General features: G+C 44.0%; 1 protein-coding gene across 4 annotated transcripts in view; it reads left to right on the top strand.

Annotated features, from left to right (window-relative positions):
• DOCK11 (dedicator of cytokinesis 11) overlaps window positions 1–20,343 on the top strand; it is a 333,016-nt gene that overhangs the window by 171,082 nt on the left and 141,591 nt on the right. For all 4 annotated transcript variants that reach the window (XM_073641338.1, XM_073641340.1, XM_073641339.1 and 1 more), the window contains 2 exons: window positions 1,612–1,712; window positions 7,403–7,514. In XM_073641338.1, the coding sequence (XP_073497439.1) occupies window positions 1,612–1,712; window positions 7,403–7,514 (213 nt within the window). The remainder of the gene's footprint in view (window positions 1–1,611; window positions 1,713–7,402; window positions 7,515–20,343) is intronic.

The raw sequence follows: 20,343 nt of genomic DNA, 5'->3' as shown, positions 1-20,343 counted from the left end.
ACCAAAAGCTGCCTGAAGCCCCAGCCTGAAGCATTATACTCTGTAGTGACTTTCTAAAACGTCACAGCACTTTAGAGCAGCTGCAGAAGATTGTGCACCTGCATGAGCAGGAAACCAGCTGTCAAACACAGCTGGACTGCAATATAGAAGGCAGAGTTGGTTTATTACCATATCTGCATTTCCGTTCACTGTATACAGTGCTGAACAAGCGCTGTGTATACAGAATAGGAAAAGCTGACAGTGCTTCTATCTCCGGACCCAGCGGTCATATGATCACTTGGTTTAGAGGGGGAGCAGGATCTGCCGGTTCCTAGGAGACCCAGTCATAACAGAGCTCTGTTATGCAACCATAGCTTTATCACTAGCTGTTTCGGTAGAGGGAAAAAAAACAATGAATGATATCTAAAAAAAAAATTTTTTACAGAGAAAAGAACACAATCTAAAATGTATATTAGTGGTCATAAAAAAACTGTGAAAACGTTTTCCTTCATAATCCCACCAATATGGCCAATATTGAGGGGAAAAAAATGAAAATAACTTAAAAATTAGGCCCCACAAATCACGAAAAAAAGATGCAAAAATTATTTGAATATCAAGAAAATAATTTTCAGCGCTTTAAACCACATGTACGAAAAAAAAAAACTAACATGTGCCTGGTCAGGACAGGAGTAAATGGCCTGGTATTCAACTGGTTAGTAATAATAATAATAATAATATTTTTTATAAAGTCTTAATGTTATCTTTCCATCCTTTTCCTCCCTGCTTTATATAGGCCTCTAGTAGTACAAGCGAGTTTTCATTAAGGAATTGTCTCTTAAAGGAGTTGTACCATGAAAGTATAACCTCTGGTTATAAATTCCCTTTAATCCTGATATACAGCGAGTCCCTGTTTACTGTTATAACAAATCAGTAAGTGTTACAACAATATTGTAAACGTGGCAGTCATGAACATTTATATTAGGAAACTTTGACATCATTCATGATACATTGTACCACTTACTCAGTTTGTTTAATAAATGAAATTAACAGCAGGAAAAAAAACAGACGTAAATTTTCAGTTACCATTTCATTTCTAGCAATAACGGCAACAATGCCGAAAATCATGCAACCGTTCTGTATATCAACATTTTTCTTCTCATAGCAAATGATCAAAATGTCAGGTTGTACCAGTCTGTAAAGCTGCAGTGAATTTCTTAAAATGTAATATTTATACCGTGGCGGTGCGGGGAGATGTGGTGGAATTATGGAAATCACAGGATGCATAGACATTTGCAAATGATGAAAAAATGGAAACAAAATTTTCTAAATATCTTGATTTATTCAGTATCGAGTATGAGCGTCTCTTGCAGGAAAACACGCTCTTTCACACTTTGGCATTTTATAAATGAGGTTATTAACCCCTTTGCAACATATGACATACTGGCACGTCACATCTCTGCTCAATGACTTTGATGCAGGCTCAGGAACTGAGTTTGCATCTTTTCTGGCAGATGATGACTGTGTTATTCAGCCATCATCTGCTTCTAACAGCCACACGTGGAGCTCTGCACAAATGTTCAAAGTGATTTATTGGAATGTAATTTAATAACATGTCCTTTGTTCTGATTGAAGGTTACATCTCCTCATTCTCAAATGGTTGCATCATGAACAGAGAGGACTCACGTGGATCTATCAACACGGATGTGACAATGGAGCACATGAATGGGGAAAATGTAGGTTTTTACGTCACTAAAAGCTGTCTTTATCACAAAATTCCTATGGGTCAGCATCTGATTGTCTGACAGTTGTCCACAGTATGTTTCATATTAGAGAAGTCAAAAATTAAAGTATTTTTTTTTTCAAAACCATGTGTTTTACTTTCCCTCTCCAGGTCCAGTGCTGCATCTCTGTCACTACTCCCGGTGACTGTTATGTTCTGCAGTGATGATGTCATGTTGACAGCGCTGCAGCCAATAACTGAGCTCAACGGCTCTGCCCGAGTAGACGGCACGCCCCGCTGAGCTCACTGATGGGCTGCAATGTTATTAACTTAACATCAGCTATGCAGACAATGTCAGATACCTATAGCAGTGGTGGAGACCCAGCAGTGGACCCAGGGAGGGTGAATAAAGCACAGTTTGTTCATATATAACAAACTGCAGCCAGGGAGCAGGAGTTTTCTGAAATCCCTTTAAAGCAAAAAGTAGAGAGGAAATTACAAATTAGAAGACTTGGTTGCATCTCTTCTTGAGCCACCCAGTCTTCTCTGAATGTTATAAAGATGTTGATGCTTCTGAGCATTGATTATAACTAGAGATGAGTGAATTTGTTCGACATTTCAAATTCATGTTTGTGTTCGGGGTGCCGGCTTGTTTGCGCCAAAAAATCGGCTCTGCCCACGAACATCCCTGATTTGCCATACTGTCACGCGCTGTCATGCAATGCCGAACAAATTCACTCAACACTAATTATAACGCTTAGAAACAAATTTATAATAATAATAATCTTTTTATTTATATAGCGCCAATATATTCCGCAGAGCTTTACAATTCAGATGATTTATAGACATTATGGGCACTCTCCCCATTGGGGCTCACAATCTACAGTACATTCCCTATCAGTATGTCTTTGGAGTGTGGGAGGAAACCGGAGACCCCGGAGGAAACCCACACAAACACGGGGAGAACATACAAACTCCTTGCAGATGCAAATTTATTCTAGTTGTCCATTTCTTTCCATACAAAATAAGTGCAGATCAAAAAATAACCCACTTCCTAACTCATTCATGTCAGTTTTTTTGCTGATACTGTATTAGTTTATTGGTAATTTCAGAAATCCTCAGTCGCGTTCCGTCATCCCTCTGAATTTTACTCCTTGTTAACGTAGGTTCACACGAACATAGAAAATATCGTTCAGAGTTTCATCCAGAAAAGTGGGACGATTTTTTTCTCACTTGCCATTCGTATGTAATCCGTTTTTTACAGCAGCAGCTATTAATCATTTACAAGACCATTGACTGTTTCCTATGTTACAGAATTGCAGTGTATCTGTAAAAATCAGATGCTGTACTATGGCTCTGTATGGCATCCAATTTTTTTACACGCACTTATAGACTTGAACGGGTGAGTCTCATCTGATTTACGGAAGAAACTAATGCACGCTGCGATTTTTTTTCACACACAGATTCGGTCAGTGAAAAACAATCGCTCATCTGCAGTGCTTCATGGAATTAAATTCGCCCAAATGCGTTCCATTTTTCTCCTGGAAAGCACTCAGACCGAAAATACGGTAGTGTGAGCGAGCCCTTATACGGACAAAAAAATGATCAAAACCAAAGCTACACATTGACTTTGGTTTTGTGTCCAATAGCTGCAATGTGACTGTCAGCAACTTGCTGCTGTATTACTATTAAAAACTGTGATTTGGCTGTTAACAGAACAGCAGGCAGGTCACAGTTGCACACTACTTCCATTCCTATGTATTATTGAAAAATTACCAATAATATTATCAATTTACCATTAACCCCTTAATGTCTAATGACAGACATAGCACTTCTTGAGTGGGTGTCAGTTCCCGCACCATGATGTGCTATGCCTGTCATGACTTTGAACTGTCAGTGACAGTGACAGGTCAGTGCTTACAGATGTCAGTGACAGCTGAGTGGCACAGGAAGAGCTGCAGGGATCCATGCCGTCTGTCCCCGCACCCAGATCGCTGTGATCGGTCAATCAATCTGACTGACCAATCACAGCATGATCGCACAGGAGGTGCTGAAATATCAGCTTCTCTTGCCCTATCAGAGCAGGAGCTCAGCGCTGCCAGTGGCACTAGCACTAGCAGCCAGCACCGCCCCTGGCTGTTAACCCACTAAATGCTGCGATTACGAGCGATCGCAAGGAGCCAGGCAGAAGGACGCGAGCTCCCTCTGCCTCCAGATCAAGGTCCCCGTGATGGGACTCGATCGTTGCCATGATGACCCCCGGGTCACCAAGCTACGGAATGCTTCTGAGACCATACTCAAAGCTAGTGCATTGCAATGCATTATACCTATGAAAAAAGTGAAAGTCCCATTGAAGGACTGCGTAAAAAGTTAAAAAAAAAGAAAAATTTAAAAATCTAAAAAGAAATAATAAAAAATATTACACTAATAAATAAACATTTTTATGTATAAAAATAAACGAAAAAAGTACACGTTTGGTATTGCTGCGTCCGGAACAACCCGATCTATAAACGTGTCACACTAGTTAACCCCTTTAGTGAATGCCGTAAAAAAAAAAAAAACATGGGAAACTATGCTTTTTCATCATACTGCTGGAAAAAAGTGAAACAAAACGCGATCAAAGAGGCAAATGTAAATAAAAATTGTACCGCTGAAACCGGCCTCTTGTACCTCAAAAAGTTACAGCTCTCGGCATACAGCGATGCAAAAATAATTATTTTTTCTATAAAAGTTTATATTATGTCAAAGTTCAAAAACATTAAAAAAAAAAACAATATAAATGTGGCATCACTGTAATCGTACTGACCCGAAGAATAAAGCTGCCTTATCAATTTTACCACACGCGGAACAACATAAAAACAAAAACAAAAAACAATTCCTGAATTACTGTTTTTTGTTTATTCTGCCCAGAATGGAAAGCGATCAAAAAATGTCATGTGCCCGAAAATGGTCACTTATGGGGGGGATTCTGCTGTTCTGGCACCTTAGGGGCTCTACCAGTAGGTTATGGTACCCGCAAACCATAAGAGTTAAATCTGCACTATGATATGGCGCTCCTTCCCTTCTGAGCTTTGCACTGTGCCTCAAAAGTAGTTCCCGATTACATGTAGGGTATTTGCGCACTCAGGAGAAATTGCACAACAAACCGTGAGGTCCATTTTTTTCAATTAGCCCTCATAAAAATTTCAAATTTGGTTCTAAAACAAATGTAATTATTCTTTCTTCACCACCCAATGGTATAAATTTCTGTGATGCACATGTGGTGTCAACATGCTCACTGCACCCATAGATGAGAGGTGGAGTTTGTAAAATGAGGTCACTTTTGGGGGGTTTCTGCTGTTCTGGCTCCTCAGGGACTCTGCCAATGTGACATGGCACCCTCAAACCATTCCAACAAAATCTGAATTCCAATATGGCGCTTCTTCCTTTCTAAGCTTCGCACTGTGCCTCAAAAGTAGTTTTCGACCACATACACGGTATTGGCACACTCAGGAAAAAGTGCACAGCAAATTTTGGTGTCCATTTTCTCCTGTTACCCTTGTGAAAATAAAAAATGTGGGGCTAAAACATTTTTTTTGTGGGAAAAATGTGATTTTTTTATTTTCACGTCTCTACGTTATAAACTTCTGTGAAGCACCTGTGGGTTCAAGGTGCTCACTACACATCTAGATACATTCCTTGAGGGGTCTAGTTTCTAATATGGGGTCACTTGTGTGAGGTTTCCAATGTTTAGGCACATCAGGGGCTCTCCAAACTTGACATGGCGTCTGCTAACAATTCCAGCAAATTTTGCATTCAAAAAGACAAATGGGGCTCCTTCCCTTCTGAGCCCTGCCATGCACCCAAACAGTGGTTTTCACCCACATATGGGGTATCGGTGTACTCAGGAGAAATAGTACAGCAAATGTTGTGGTTCATTTTCTCCTGTTACACTTATGAAAATAAAAAAAATTGAGTCTAAAGTAAACTTTTTGTAAAAACAAGTAAAATGTTCATTTTTTCCTTCCACATTCAATTAATTTCTGTGAAGCACCTGATGGGTTAATAAACTTCTTGAATGTGGTTTTGAGCACCTTGAGGGATGCAGTTTTTAGAATGGTGTCACTTTTGGGTATTTTCTGTCATATAGACCCCTCAAAGTCACTTCAAATGTGATGTGGTCACTAAATAAATATTTTTGTAAATTTTGTTGTAAAAATGAGAAATTGCTGATCAACTTTTAACCCTTATAACGTCCTAACAAAAAAAAAATTATGTTTCAAAAATTGTGCTGATGTAAATTAGACATGTGGGAAATGTTATTTATTAACTATTTTGTGTGACATAACTCTGGTTTAAGGGCATAAGTATTAAAATTTTGAAAATTGTGAAATTTTCTAAATTTTTGCCAAATTTCTGATATTTTCACAAATAAACTCAACTTGAACAAATTTTACCAATATCATGAAGTACAATGTGTCATGAAAAAACAGTCTCAGAATCACTGGGATCTGTTGAAGCGTTCCAAATTTATTACCACATAAAGTGACAGTGGGCAGATTTAAAAAATGAGGCTAGGTTCTTAAGGGGTTAAAGTGACTATTGATTAGTTTGTTTATTTTGATAAATTATATTCCATGTTTTGGAGGTGATACACTTTCCTTTTCTGCATTCATGAATTATCTCTGTTTTTTTTTGTAATGCTTTAAAAGATAAGACATAGTTTCCTTGCTCTGGAAACTTTAAAAGGAAGTTGTGTGTTGTTGGAAACTTCATTCAGTGTAATAATAGAATATTTTATTTACGGTATATAACATCAAATCACTTCAAAATAAATCAGCACCCAATGAGATAAAAAGAGAAAAGTACCTGTCTTTAAGAACTTACTATATATGGTGTTAATTTTATACAGGGCACCAGCCTCTTGTGTTGGAAAGAGAATATACGTACATAGAGTAGCAAAACCCATCGTGTATCGAGTGTTTGATATATTAGAAGCAGATAACATGGCCAAGCTAATTTGTGTCTGAGATGAGGACTATGGTTACATGATAAGGCATGTTTAAATGTGGGAATGTTATGAACTTGTATAATAGCCAGCACAATGAATTCCATAGAATGGGTGTCCCATAGAAGAAGTGTAGTACTGCAGACAGTAGTGACAGGATATAATAAACCATTAGCTTATTATATTATGTTAGCTGAGTAATTTGCAAATTATATCAAAGAACTGCCTGTTTGTCGGTCAAAAGGGAATCTGTCAGTAGATTTTTGCTATGTAATCTGAGAGCAGCATGATGTTGGGACAGAGACCCTGATTCCTGCAGTGTGCCACTTGTTGGTCTGCTTGCTGTCATTTTGAGACCATCACAGTTTTCTCTGCTGCAGGTCTATCAGTGCTCAGAATGCTGATCCCTGTTTAACCCCGCCCACACCACTGATTGGCAGCTTTCTGTGTGCACTGAACATTGACAGAAAGCTGCCAGTCAGTGGTGGGGACAGGGTTACACAGAGCAGTTGACTAGGAAGCACTAGACACCTAGTCCTGTAGTGATAACCTCCTGCTGATAAAACACTTATTTTATTGAAACAGCAACACACAGCCTTGTAAGTGACACATCAATGTAATCAGACTCTTCTCTACATCATGCTGCTCTCCAATTACATACCAAAAACCTTCTGACAGATTCACTTTAATGGTTCTTTTTTTTCTGACCTCTTCAGATGCGTAGAAGCTCCACAAAGAGCACCGTGTCTCCTTATACCCGATTGGATTCATATGAAATTAAGAGCCTGCTCATCTGCTATCTGTACATAGTCAAAGTTATTTCAGAAGGTAAGCGTTCTTGTATAAGGCATGTTATTTACAAATGTTATACATTCAAAGTTAAGTTTTGATAATTTAGCACCTACTGAAAAATATCAAGAGATGACAAAACCTGGTTCACAGGCTGAAAGTTTCTAGTAAGTTACGCAAAATCTTGAAAGTGCATGTAAAGTGATACTCAGGACTTGAATTCATTGAATTATTTGGATTAAAGTTGGACATCTCCAAAATACTTAGAGCATTATTAGATGTTTTAAGAATTTACTCTACTCTCTTACTAGACTCCAACACCTGGCAAGTGAGCAGCAAGAAATCTGCATAGGAAGTGCACTCTGGCTGGAACATGAACTAATGTCCACAGAGAGCATTTCAGTTCCAAATTCTTAGAAGACTCTTGACAATACTGCTCTATAGTTATCCGCCAGTTTAAAGTTTAACTACATTTTTATTTATTATTTTTTATGAAACTTTATTACTGTAAAAAGTACAGGAAATTGGCTTCCAAACGGCTACTTTTCACTAGTATATTTGATTCATTTTTCTGCATTGATATCAGAGTGTACTCATTTGGAGTATTGATGATGGCAGTGAAATTGTCAACACCCATCTTCTTATGCTTAGGCCACGACCCCACTATCAGTATTTGGTCAGTATTCGGTCAGTATTTTTTCTCAGGAGTGGGAGCCAAAACCAGGAGTGGGTGATAAATGCAGAAGGAAATATATTTCAGAAGACTGAACAATCTCCTGAAGGTTAACTGAGGGCAGGACATGGAATACACTCACCCATACTAAATAGCACTGACATTTACAGAGAACACAATCCATTCGGTTAATTGAATACATTAAAGATATTGTGATGTTAGCCTAAGGCAACGGCCTCACTATGAGTATTTGTTCAGTATTTTTTCTCAGGAGTGGGAGACAAAACCAGGAGCGGGTGATAAATGCAGAATTGGTGATTTATTTCTATTATACCTTCTCTCTGATTGTTCCTCACCTGGTTTTGGCTCTCACTCATGAGATAAAATACTGACCGAATACTGACCAAATACTGATAGTGGGGCCCTGGCTCACACGAGCATATAATATGGCCAAGTGTTACACACGTGGTCAAAATAGTTGGTACCCCTCGTTTAATGAAAGAAAAACCCACAATGGTCACAGAAATAACTTGAATCTGACAAAAGTAAAAATAAATTAAAAATCTATGAAAATGAACAAATGAAAGTCAGACATTGCTTTTCATCCCTGCTTCCACAGAATTTAAAAAAAAATGATACTCATGAAATAGGCCTGGACAGAAATGATGGTACACTTCTTAACTTAATATTTTGTTGAACAACCTTTTGAGGCAATCACTGCAATCAAACGATTCCTGTAACTGTCAATGAGACTTCTGCACCTCTTGACAGGTATTTTGGCCCACTCCTCATGAGCAAACAGCTCTAGTTTTCTCGTGTGTGAAGGTTGCCTTTTCCAGACGGCATGTTTCAGCTCTTTCCAAAGATGCTCAACAGGATTTAGGTCAGGGCTCATAGAAGGCCACTTCAGAATAGTCCAATGTTTTCCTCTTAGACATTCTTGGGTGTTTTTAGCTGTGTGTTTTGGGTCATTGTCCTGTTGCAAGACCCATGACCTGCGACTGAGACCAAGCTTTCTGACACTGGGAAGCACATTTCTCTCTAGAATCCCTTGATAGTCTTGAGATTTCATTGTACCCTGCACGGAATCAGGACACCCTGTGCCAGATGCAGCAAAGCAGCCCCAGAACATAACAGAGCCTCCTCCATGTTTCACAGTAGGGACAGTGTTCTTTTCTTGATATGCTTCATTTTTCCGTCTGTGAACATAGAGCTGATGTGCCTTGCCAAAAACTTCCATTTTTGTCTCATCTGTCCATAGGACATTCTCCCAGAAGCTTTGTGTCTTGTCAACATGTAGTTTGGCAAATTCCAGTCTGGCTTTTCTATGATTTTTTTTCAACAATGGTGTTCTCCCATGAAGTCCACTTTGGATAAAACATCGATGGATGGTGCGATTTGACGCTGATGTTCCTTGAGCTTGAAGTTCACCTTTAATCTCTTTAGAAGTTATCCTGGGCTCTTTTGTTACCATTCGTATTATTCGTCTCTTTGATTTGTCATCAATTTTCATCCTGTGGCCACGTCCAGGGAGGTTGGCTACAGTCCCATGGATCTTAAATTTCTGAATAATATGTGCAATTGTAGTCACAGGAACATCAAGCTGCTTGGAGATGGTCTTATAACCTTTACCTTTAACATGCTTGTCTATAATTGTCTTTATAATCTCCTGAGACAACTCTTTCCTTTGCTTCCTCTGGTCCACGTTGAGTGTGGTATACACCATGTCACCAAACAGCACAGTGAGTATTTGTAGCCCTATATACAGGCCCACTGACTGATTACAAGATTGTAGACACCTGTGATGCTAATTAGTGGACACAACTTGATTTAACATGTCCCTTTTGTCACATTATTTTCAGGGGAACCATCATTTCTGTCTAGGCCTATTTCATGAGTTTAATTTTTTTTAAATTCTGTGGCAGCAGGGTTGAAAAGCAATGTCTGACTTTCATTTGTTCATTTTCATAGATTTTTAATTAATTATTACTTTTGTCAGATTCAAGTTATTTCTGTGACCATTGTGGGTTTTTCTTTCATTAAACGAGGGGTACCAACAATTTTGACCACGTGTGTATACTGTGGGGCAGTGCAGATCTGCTAATTTTTGTCTCATGCCTATTTGATATGAGAAAAAAATTGCAGCATGCTGCGAACGGCTCCAGAATTCGGATTATGTGCTCCCATTCAAGTCTGTGGGTGCCTGTGAAACATCGTACTGCACTTGGATGTCCTCCAAGTGCAGTCTGACATTCGCGGACTCAGACAATGGAGAAGATGGAAAAATTAAGGTATCCATATCCATCTTCCACACCTGTGCTCTGATCCTTGCAAGCGAGAGAATGGGATCGAAGTGAACTGACACTCGGCTCAAACTCTATCTCAGTTTGATCAGAGTGACATTAGCATAATAAAGCCGATTCTCTCATGAGAGAACATACGTTTGTGTGACCCCGGCCTTATAAGAACAATCTCCTTCTGCAGCTTATCCCCAGAGATAGTGAGCACAGATGGCTTTCTGCTCCTGTCACGTTGCCTTGCAGCTGCTCTAACCCGCAGCATCTCCTTATATTCTAGTAATATAGCAATCCCAGCCAGCGTCAGGGGCAAAGCTTACAAGCTCAGTGTAACTACACCGTGTTGAAAATTATTATACAAATGCTATTTTTCTCTGATTTTCCTAAATGGTTGATACAATTGAGTCAGTATTATGTTAAAATCATAAATTTAGAGTATAAATCATTTTTTTTGGACAAATTTATCAAAGCTCACAGTATTGTTTTCAAAAGTAAAAAAACCTCAAAATGCACTGTTCCAAATTATTATGCACAACAGTTTCAAAACATTTTATTGGTTGTAAAGAACTGAAAATGGTCATTTATTGAATTTGCAGCATTAAGAGATCACATTTACTGAAATCAAAAGCATTTTCAATCAAAAATATCTTAACAGGCCAAGTTACATGTTAACATAGGACCTCTTCTTTGATGTCACCTTCACAATTGATGCATCCATTGATCTTGAGAGTTTCTGCTTGGGTTTCTTTGCTAGATGTCAGAATAGCCCCCAGAGCTGCTGTTTTGATGCAAACAGCCCCTCACCCTCACAGATCTTTTGCTTGAGGATTCTCCAAAGGTTCTCAATAGGTTTGAGTTTAGGGGAGGATGGTGGCCACACTATACATTTCTCTCCTTTTATGCCCATAGCAGCCAATGACTCAGAGATATTCTTTGCAGCATGACATGGTGCATTGTCAGTATGAAGATAATTTTGCTATGGATGGCATCGTTCTTCTTTTTGTACCATGGAAGAAAGTGGTCAATCAGAAACTCTATATTGTTATGCACACGCCCGGGCTAAGCGGCGTGTGCGTGTGATTGGTAGTGATTCCACTGGACCGTGCCGGAGAGTGAATGCCTGGAGGGGCTTGACTAAGTATTCACCCGATCCGACCAGGGTCGCACGACGGCATACGACGCCAGTGCACCAAGGAGGAACCGAGCAGAGGGACCAGGTGCTACTCCAGGACAGACCCCGGACACGGCTGTTGACCCACACAGGGGAATACAGGAACAGGCTGGTAGGCTGGCACACAGACTGGAGGGTATAGGCAGGCACGACTAGTATGCAGGCAGGCGGGTATGCAGGCAGGGGGGTAAAGGCAAGCACAGCTAGAGTGCAGACAGGGAGGCACTAGCAGGTAGGAACACAGGCGGGATAGGACCCAGTACACACCGGGACTCAGGAACAATACAGGCAGAGGGTTACAGGCAAGCACAGCTAGAGTGCAGACAAGGCTGAGCAGGGAGGACAGGGCTCTGTTCACACGGAACAGACAGGAAGGGAAAGACAGAGCCAGATACTCACACAGTACTTGCAGAGACAACAAGCAGGAGTTAGGTACGAGTTCAGACTCTGCAGAAAAAGGAAGGGAACGGACATAGAGGCAAAACAGGTAAAGGACAGGAGAGAGTTCAGACTGGAACTGAGTGTACGGAGGAGACCGACACTGCAGAGGGATACAGGAGCGGGTCTGGGAATACGGCCCCCAGAGAGGCGGAACGAACAGGCAAGGAGCGTGTTCAGACAGGACAGACCAGACGCAGGAGCGGGTCTAGGAAATCGGCCACTAGAAGGCGGAACGAACAGGCAAGGAGCGTGTTCAGACAGGACAGACCAGAGAACACAAAAAGGACACAGTTCAGACACGGGAGCTGATACCGCAAAGCAGGAGACATACAGGACTCAGTTCAGACACGGGAGCTGATACCGCAAAGCAGGAGACATACAGGACACAGTTCAGACACGGGAGCTGATACCGCAAAGCAGGAGACATACAGGACTCAGTTCAGACACGGGAACTGATACAAAAAGCAGGAGACAAGAGACGGGACCTGGCACCTTCAGAGTGCAAGCACACACTGAAGGAAACACTATGCTCAGGCAGGGATAGAAGGGAGCTGCTGAGCTATATACCAAGTGACAGACAGCAATAGGCTGAGGACGCACAAGGGGTGTGACCCACAGCAGGTACAAAAGGCAGGAAGTGATCGGGCGCCGCCCTTAAGCAGCAGAAACAGACACAAACAGACAGCATGGAGGGAAGCCAGAGAGACATTCTGGACAGGAGATCAAGTGCGCCCTCTTGCACAGTGGGAGATGGACCACCATGCAAGGACGCCGCCAGGTATGTTACAGCACCTCCCCCCTTACGCCCCCTCTTCTTCAGGCCTGCCAGAATCTTCCGCAGGGAATTCGAGGGCCAGTCGTTCACTGGGTTGGAGGGGGACAGAGACTTAAGGGTAATCTCTGCTTCGAGGTACATCTTGTCAAGCTCACAGGAAGAAATAGACGGGTTATCAGGTACATAATGAGGAAAAGTCACTGTCTCTTTGTTATCTGGTGATATCCCGGAGGATTCAGGAAACAACTGGAGGTCCTCCGCCGGGTCAGAAGAGTGCAGAGGCTCAGAGAAAACAACTGCTTCAGAGTACACTAGGTCGGACTCACTGGAGGAAGCAGGCGAGGTATCGGGTACCGAGTATCGGAAAGTCTCTGTCCATTCACCACCAGGTGGCACCCCGAAGGGTTCTGGAGACAGCTGGCGGTCCTCCGCCTGGTCAGAGGGGTGTAGAGACTCACGGGTAACCTCTGCTTCAGAGTACACTAGGTCGGACTCACTGGAGGAAGCAGACGAGGTATCGGGTACCGAGTATAGGAAAGTCTCTGTCCATTCACCACCAGGTGGCACCCCGAAGGGTTCTGGAGACAGCTGGCGGTCCTCCGCCTGGTCAGAGGGGTGTAGAGACTCACGGGTAACCTCTGCTTCAGAGTACACTAGGTCGGACTCACTGGACGAAGCAAGCGAGGTATCAGATCCAGGATATAGGAAAGTCTCTGTCCATTCACCACCAGGTGGCACCCCGAAGGATTCTGAACACAACTGGAGGTCCTCCGCCTGGTCGGAGGGGTGTAGAGACTCAGGAGTAACCTCTGCTTCGGAGTACACTAAGTTGGACTCACTGGACGAAGCGAGCGAGGTATCAGGTACAGAGTATAGGAGAGTCTCTGTCCTTTCGCTACCAGGTAGCACCCCGAAGGGTTCAGGAGACAACTGGAGGTCCTCCGCCTGGTCGGAGGGGTGTAGAGACTCGGAGGTAACTACCACTTTGGGGTACCCATTGTCAGGCTCACAGGACGAAGCGGACAAAGTATTGAGTACCGGGTGTAGAGAAGTCTCTCTCCATTTGTCATCGAGTGGTATCCCGGAGGGTTCAGGAGGCAACAGGGGATCCTCCGCCAGGTAGTAGAGGTGCACAGACTCTGAGGTAACCACAGCTTTGGAGCATCCTTGGACATGCACACCGGTTAAAGAGAAAGAAGCATCTGATGCCGGGTGCAGGAAGTTCTCCTGTGTGGAGTCTGGATGGGCAGAAGTCTCTTCGGCCAGGAGAACTGGTGCACTACCCACGCACATTACCCATTGGGGTTTCTCCGGGATACAGGGAGATGAAGCTTCAGTAGGGACTTCAAGGTTGGGGTCAGGAGGTCTCAGGGAGGACAGACCCTGGCGTGACGGCTTGCCTCTAAGTCTAGCACGTCTGGACTGCCTCTTGAGGTTGAGAGAAGTATTCCGGAAAGCGTAGTCACCCTGTGAGGATTCTGGGTGGGCAGTAGTCTCATTGGGCTGGAGGACTATTGCGCTACCCACACACATTACCCGTCGGGGCTGCTCCGGGATATTGGGAAGTGAAGCTTCAGCAGGGGCTTCAGAGTTAGGGTCCTCGAAGACCATACGAAAGGCCACCAGGAAGGCCTGCAGGTCAAGGATGACAGGATCCCATGCTTCCCATAGGGGGGTGACCCATTTCAAGGCATCACCCGCTAGGTAGTCAATCATAAAGGCCACTTTAGCCCAATCGGAAGGAAAATAGAGAGGGTAGGCCTTAAAGTGTAGCATGCATTGCTCCACAAATGCACGACACTGTCTTGGATCCCCATAGTAACGTGGCGGATCCGCAGGAACGAGGGCTGATAGATCCATCTGGACGGGTGCGTAACTCGCCTGGAACTCAGCTAAAGGGGGAAAAAAAATTTATTTATTTTATTTTAATGCATGTATTCGCTGGAAAAACTTCTCAAAGAGCGAAGGCCGTGGGGCTCAACGGGAACCATGGCCTGAGCATGCTGTTATGCACACGCCCGGGCTAAGCGGCGTGTGCGTGTGATTGGTAGTGATTCCACTGGACCGTGCCGGAGAGTGAATGCCTGGAGGGGCGTGACTAAGTATTCACCCGATCCGACCAGGGTCGCACGACGGCATACGACGCCAGTGCACCAAGGAGGAACCGAGCAGAGGGACCAGGTGCTACTCCAGGACAGACCCCGGACACGGCTGTTGACCCACACAGGGGAATACAGGAACAGGCTGGTAGGCTGGCACACAGACTGGAGGGTATAGGCAGGCACGACTAGTATGCAGGCAGGCGGGTATGCAGGCAGGGGGGTAAAGGCAAGCACAGCTAGAGTGCAGACAGGGAGGCACTAGCAGGTAGGAACACAGGCGGGATAGGACCCAGTACACACCGGGACTCAGGAACAATACAGGCAGAGGGTTACAGGCAAGCACAGCTAGAGTGCAGACAAGGCTGAGCAGGGAGGACAGGGCTCTGTTCACACGGAACAGACAGGAAGGGAAAGACAGAGCCAGATACTCACACAGTACTTGCAGAGACAACAAGCAGGAGTTAGGTACGAGTTCAGACTCTGCAGAAAAAGGAAGGGAACGGACATAGAGGCAAAACAGGTAAAGGACAGGAGAGAGTTCAGACTGGAACTGAGTGTACGGAGGAGACCGACACTGCAGAGGGATACAGGAGCGGGTCTGGGAATACGGCCCCCAGAGAGGCGGAACGAACAGGCAAGGAGCGTGTTCAGACAGGACAGACCAGACGCAGGAGCGGGTCTAGGAAATCGGCCACTAGAAGGCGGAACGAACAGGCAAGGAGCGTGTTCAGACAGGACAGACCAGAGAACACAAAAAGGACACAGTTCAGACACGGGAGCTGATACCGCAAAGCAGGAGACATACAGGACTCAGTTCAGACACGGGAGCTGATACCGCAAAGCAGGAGACATACAGGACACAGTTCAGACACGGGAGCTGATACCGCAAAGCAGGAGACATACAGGACTCAGTTCAGACACGGGAACTGATACAAAAAGCAGGAGACAAGAGACGGGACCTGGCACCTTCAGAGTGCAAGCACACACTGAAGGAAACACTATGCTCAGGCAGGGATAGAAGGGAGCTGCTGAGCTATATACCAAGTGACAGACAGCAATAGGCTGAGGACGCACAAGGGGTGTGACCCACAGCAGGTACAAAAGGCAGGAAGTGATCGGGCGCCGCCCTTAAGCAGCAGAAACAGACACAAACAGACAGCATGGAGGGAAGCCAGAGAGACATTCTGGACAGGAGATCAAGTGCGCCCTCTTGCACAGTGGGAGATGGACCACCATGCAAGGACGCCGCCAGGTATGTTACATATATATGCAAGATTTTGCTTGTTTTTGTGAGATGTCACCCTTTATACTAACCCAGTGCTGCTGTAACTAAGCAGTTACCAAACAGTAACGTCATAAGTATGGCTGACATTCGGCAACAGTTTAGAGTTGTGTCTTACAAACTGTTGGAAAACTCTTTTAAGATCACTTATGTTAATATGATTAAATAGCTGAATGTGTGCACTGTATTCTAATGATACCCTACTTTTCTTATGGGACACAAGCCCTTCTTTAGCAACAGTTATGTCCTTATTTAACAAATTTTGATCCTTGTCTGGCCTCACAATTAACTGGCATAAATCAGTTCCAATGCTCATATATCGCGTTCATGTACCCTTGATGTTTAGTAATGTGACCATTACTTGTAATGTGACCATTACTTGTGTAAATCTGTTTAGGTATTTAAGGATTGAGATTGGTATTAAAAGGTAATTTCAAATCTCAGAGAGACAGAAAAGTTTGGGAATATAAACTCATGGTGACCTTTGAATGTGTCGCATGGATTTATGTCATTCTACATCAACTATGGAATGTGGTCATCACAACCCTGGACCAGACCTCAGTCACAGGACAATAAAACTTTCACACTCCTTATCTATGAACTGCTAAAATATTTACAGCCAGAACTGTTTATCTCTCTCCCATAGTAGTAGCTCTGCTTTACGTCACCTGTCTCATCTATTGCATTATTTCTGTGTCCTATTGTGTATAAATATGTGACTTCAGATTTTGTGTTATATATGCCTGATGAAGAGGCCTGAGTAATCTCGAAAGCTTGCAACTTGTTACCATCTTTTCAGTTAGCCATTAATAGGTATCAATATTTTTCCAAACACTGACACATTTGTAGATCTAAACTTAGCACCTCCACTTGTTATATTTATACAGAAAATGATAGCACAGTGCAATCTATTCCTATGTATTGTATACAGGTTAAATCTTATAAAAATGATACTTTTGCCACAACTATCATATGTGTTACACAATGCCCCAGTCTGGATACCACTCATTAGATTCCATTATATAAATTATTATTGTTATTTATTATTATAGCGCCATTTATTCCATGGCGCTTTACATGTGAAAAAAGGGGTATACATACATGAACAATTACAATGATCTAACAAAACGTGACTGTGACTGGTACAGGAGGAGCGAGGACCTTGCCCGGGAGAGCTCACAATCTACAGGGAATGGGTGAGGATACAGTAGGTGAGGGTACAGCTGGTCGTGCAACGGTATGGTGGAGCGAGGGTTACAGCAGGTTATAGGCTTGTCGGAAGAGGTGAGTCTTCAGGTTCTTTTTGAAGGTTTCCATGGCAGGCAAGACTCTGATATTCTGGGGTAGAGAGTTCCAGAGTAGGGGGGATGCATGGGAGAAATCTTGTATGCGATTGTGGGAAGAGGAGATAAGAGGGGAGTAGAGCAGGAGATCTTGTGAGGATCGGAGGTTGCATGTAGGTATATATCTGGAGACTAGGTCACAGCTATATGGAGGAGACAGGTTGTGGATGGCTTTGTATGTCATGGTTAGGGTTTTGAACTGGAGTCTGTGGGCAATGGGGAGGCAGTGAAGGGATTGACAGAGAGGAGAGGCCGGGGAATAGCGTGGGGACAGGTGGATTAGTCGGGCAGCAGAGTTTATGATAGATTGGAGGGGTGCGAGAGTGTTAGAGGGGAGGCCACAGAGAAGGAGGTTGCTGTAGTCGAGGCGGGAAATGAAGAGGGCGTGCACTAGTGTTTTTGCAGATTCGTGGTTGAGCAATGTTTGGATCCGGAGATATTTTTGAGTTGGAGTCGACAGGAAGTAGAAAGGGCTTGGATATGTGGTTTGAAGGAGATGTCAAAGTCCAGGATTACCACAAGGCAGCGAGCTTGTGGGACTGGGGAGAGTGAACAGCCATTGACATTGATAGATAGGTCAGGTGGGGGGGATGAATGCGATGATGGAAAGACAATGAGTTCTGTTTTATCCATGTTAAGGACAGACATTGTGGAATTTTGGTTAGTAGGAAGGAGATATTGGGTCCAGAGAGGTAGATCTGTGTGTCGTCAGCATAGAGGTGGTACTGAAAGCTGTGAGACTCTGAGTGTCCCAGACCAAAAGGTGTAGATGGAGAAGAGCAGGAGTCTTAGGACTGAACCTTGGGGGACACCGACAGATAGGGGGCGAGATGAGGAGGTGGTCTGTGAGTGGGAGACACTGAATGTCCTGTCTGTTAAATATGAGGAGATCCAAGATAGGGCCAAGTCTTTGATGCCAAGAGATGAGAGAATCTGTAGTAAGAGGGAATGGCCAACTGTGTCGAAGGCAGATGACAGGTCTAGGAGGAGGAGGACAGAGTAGTGTCGCTTGGATTTGGCGGTTAGTAGGTTGTTGGTTACTTTAGTAAGGGAAGTTTCAGTAGAATGGTGTGGTCAGAAGCCAGATTGGAGGCGGTCAAAGAGAAAGCAGGAAGAGAGGTGGGAGGACAGTTCAAAGTGGACATGTTGTTCCAGAAGTTTTAAGGCGTAGGGCAGGAGTGATATGGGGCGATAGCTAAACAGAGAGGATAGGTCGAGGGATGGCTTTTTGAGGATGGGTGTGATCGAGGCATGTTTGAAGCATGAGGGGAAGACACCAGTTGTTAGTGACAGGTTGAAAAGGTGGGTTAGGGTTGGGATGAAGACTGTGGTGAGGTTAGGGATGAGGTGGGACAGGATTGGGTCAAGTTCACAGGTGGTGAGGTGTGATTTGGAGAGTAAAGAGGAAAGTTGATCTTTCATAATGGTGGAGAAGCTGGTTTTGGAGGAGGATTGAGTAGGTGTGAGGAGGGTCTGGGGGGACTTTAGGCAAAAGCTTTGTCTAATGGTGTCTATCTTCTGCTTGAAGAATGAGGCAAAGTCTTTGGCTGAGATGAGAGGAGAGGGAGGAGGCGCTGGGGGGCGGAGGAGAGAACTGAAGGAGTTGAATAGTTGTTTGGGGTTGTGTGACAGATATGAGAGATGAGAAGTATGTTTGTTTTGCAACAGTGAGTGTGGACTTGAAGGTAATGAGGGACTGTTTGAATGCGATGAAGTGCTCATTGGAGTGGGACCTTTTCCATCTACGCTCAGCAAGCCTGGAGGCGCGTCGCAGCTCTTTGGTTAGGCTGGTGTGCCAGGGTTGATTGTTGATTGTGAGAACTTTGGTATGTGTGAGGGGGGCGACCGAATTGAGGGCTGCAGCTGTTGTTATATAAAGCGGCAGCAACATCTGCGTCATGTAAGGAACTGATGTCTGTAAGAGGGAGGAGGGATTCAGAGAGTGAGTGTAGATCAAGGTGTTTAAGATTTCTGCGAGCATGTGCAAGTTTGTGGAGTGGGGCTTGAGCACCTGGAGAGGAGAGGGTAGAGAATGTGAGTAGGTTGTGGTCAGAAAGAGGGAGAGGTGAGGTAGAGAGGTTAGATAGGGAACAGAGGCGGGTGAAGATGAGGTCCAGTGTGTGGCCATCTTTGTGAGTGGGGGCAGAAGACCATTGAGCAAGGCCGAAGGAAGAAGCGAGGAATAGAAGCTTAGAGGCAGCTGAGAGGGAAGTGTCAATAGGGATGATGAAGTCACGCATGATGATGGTGGGGATGTCAGCAGAAAGGAAATGAAGTAGCCAGGTGGTGAAATGGTCTAAGAAGGTGGTGGCTGGTTCTGGGGGACGGTAGATGACGGCCAGTTGGAGGTTGGAGGGGGAGTAGATGCGCACACAGTGCACCTCAAAAGAGGGGAGAGTAACGGAGGGTGGCAGTGGGATTTGAGTGAAGAAGCAGTTGTCTGATAGGAAAAAACCTACTCCTCCACCATGCTTGCCATTGGGGCGGGGGGTGTGGGAAAGGTGGAATCCACCGTATGAAAGTGCAGCTGGAGAGACAGTGTCAGAAGGGGTGAGCCAGGTTTCAGTGATGCCGAGGAAGGATAGTTTGCTAGTGGTGAAAAGATCATGGATGTTGGAAAGTTTGTTACATAAGGAGCGAGAGAGATAGAGCTCCTGTTAGTGCGACTGGGGAAGCGGGGGCTGGGCAGATGTGTATGAGGTTAGAAGGGCTGTGAGAGTTTCTGATAGATCGTGGATAGGAGGTGGAAGTGACTGTGGGGATGTGGTGAGGAGGGCCAAGATT

The sequence above is a fragment of the Phyllobates terribilis genome, unplaced genomic scaffold, assembly GCF_046119375.1.
Source record: "Phyllobates terribilis strain yellow unplaced genomic scaffold, ASM4611937v1 Scaffold_7__3_contigs__length_470593459, whole genome shotgun sequence".
Classification (NCBI taxonomy): Eukaryota; Metazoa; Chordata; class Amphibia; order Anura; family Dendrobatidae; genus Phyllobates; species Phyllobates terribilis.
The sequence above is the reverse complement of the archived record's forward strand: the minus strand, read 5'-3'. Positions and strand labels throughout refer to the sequence as shown.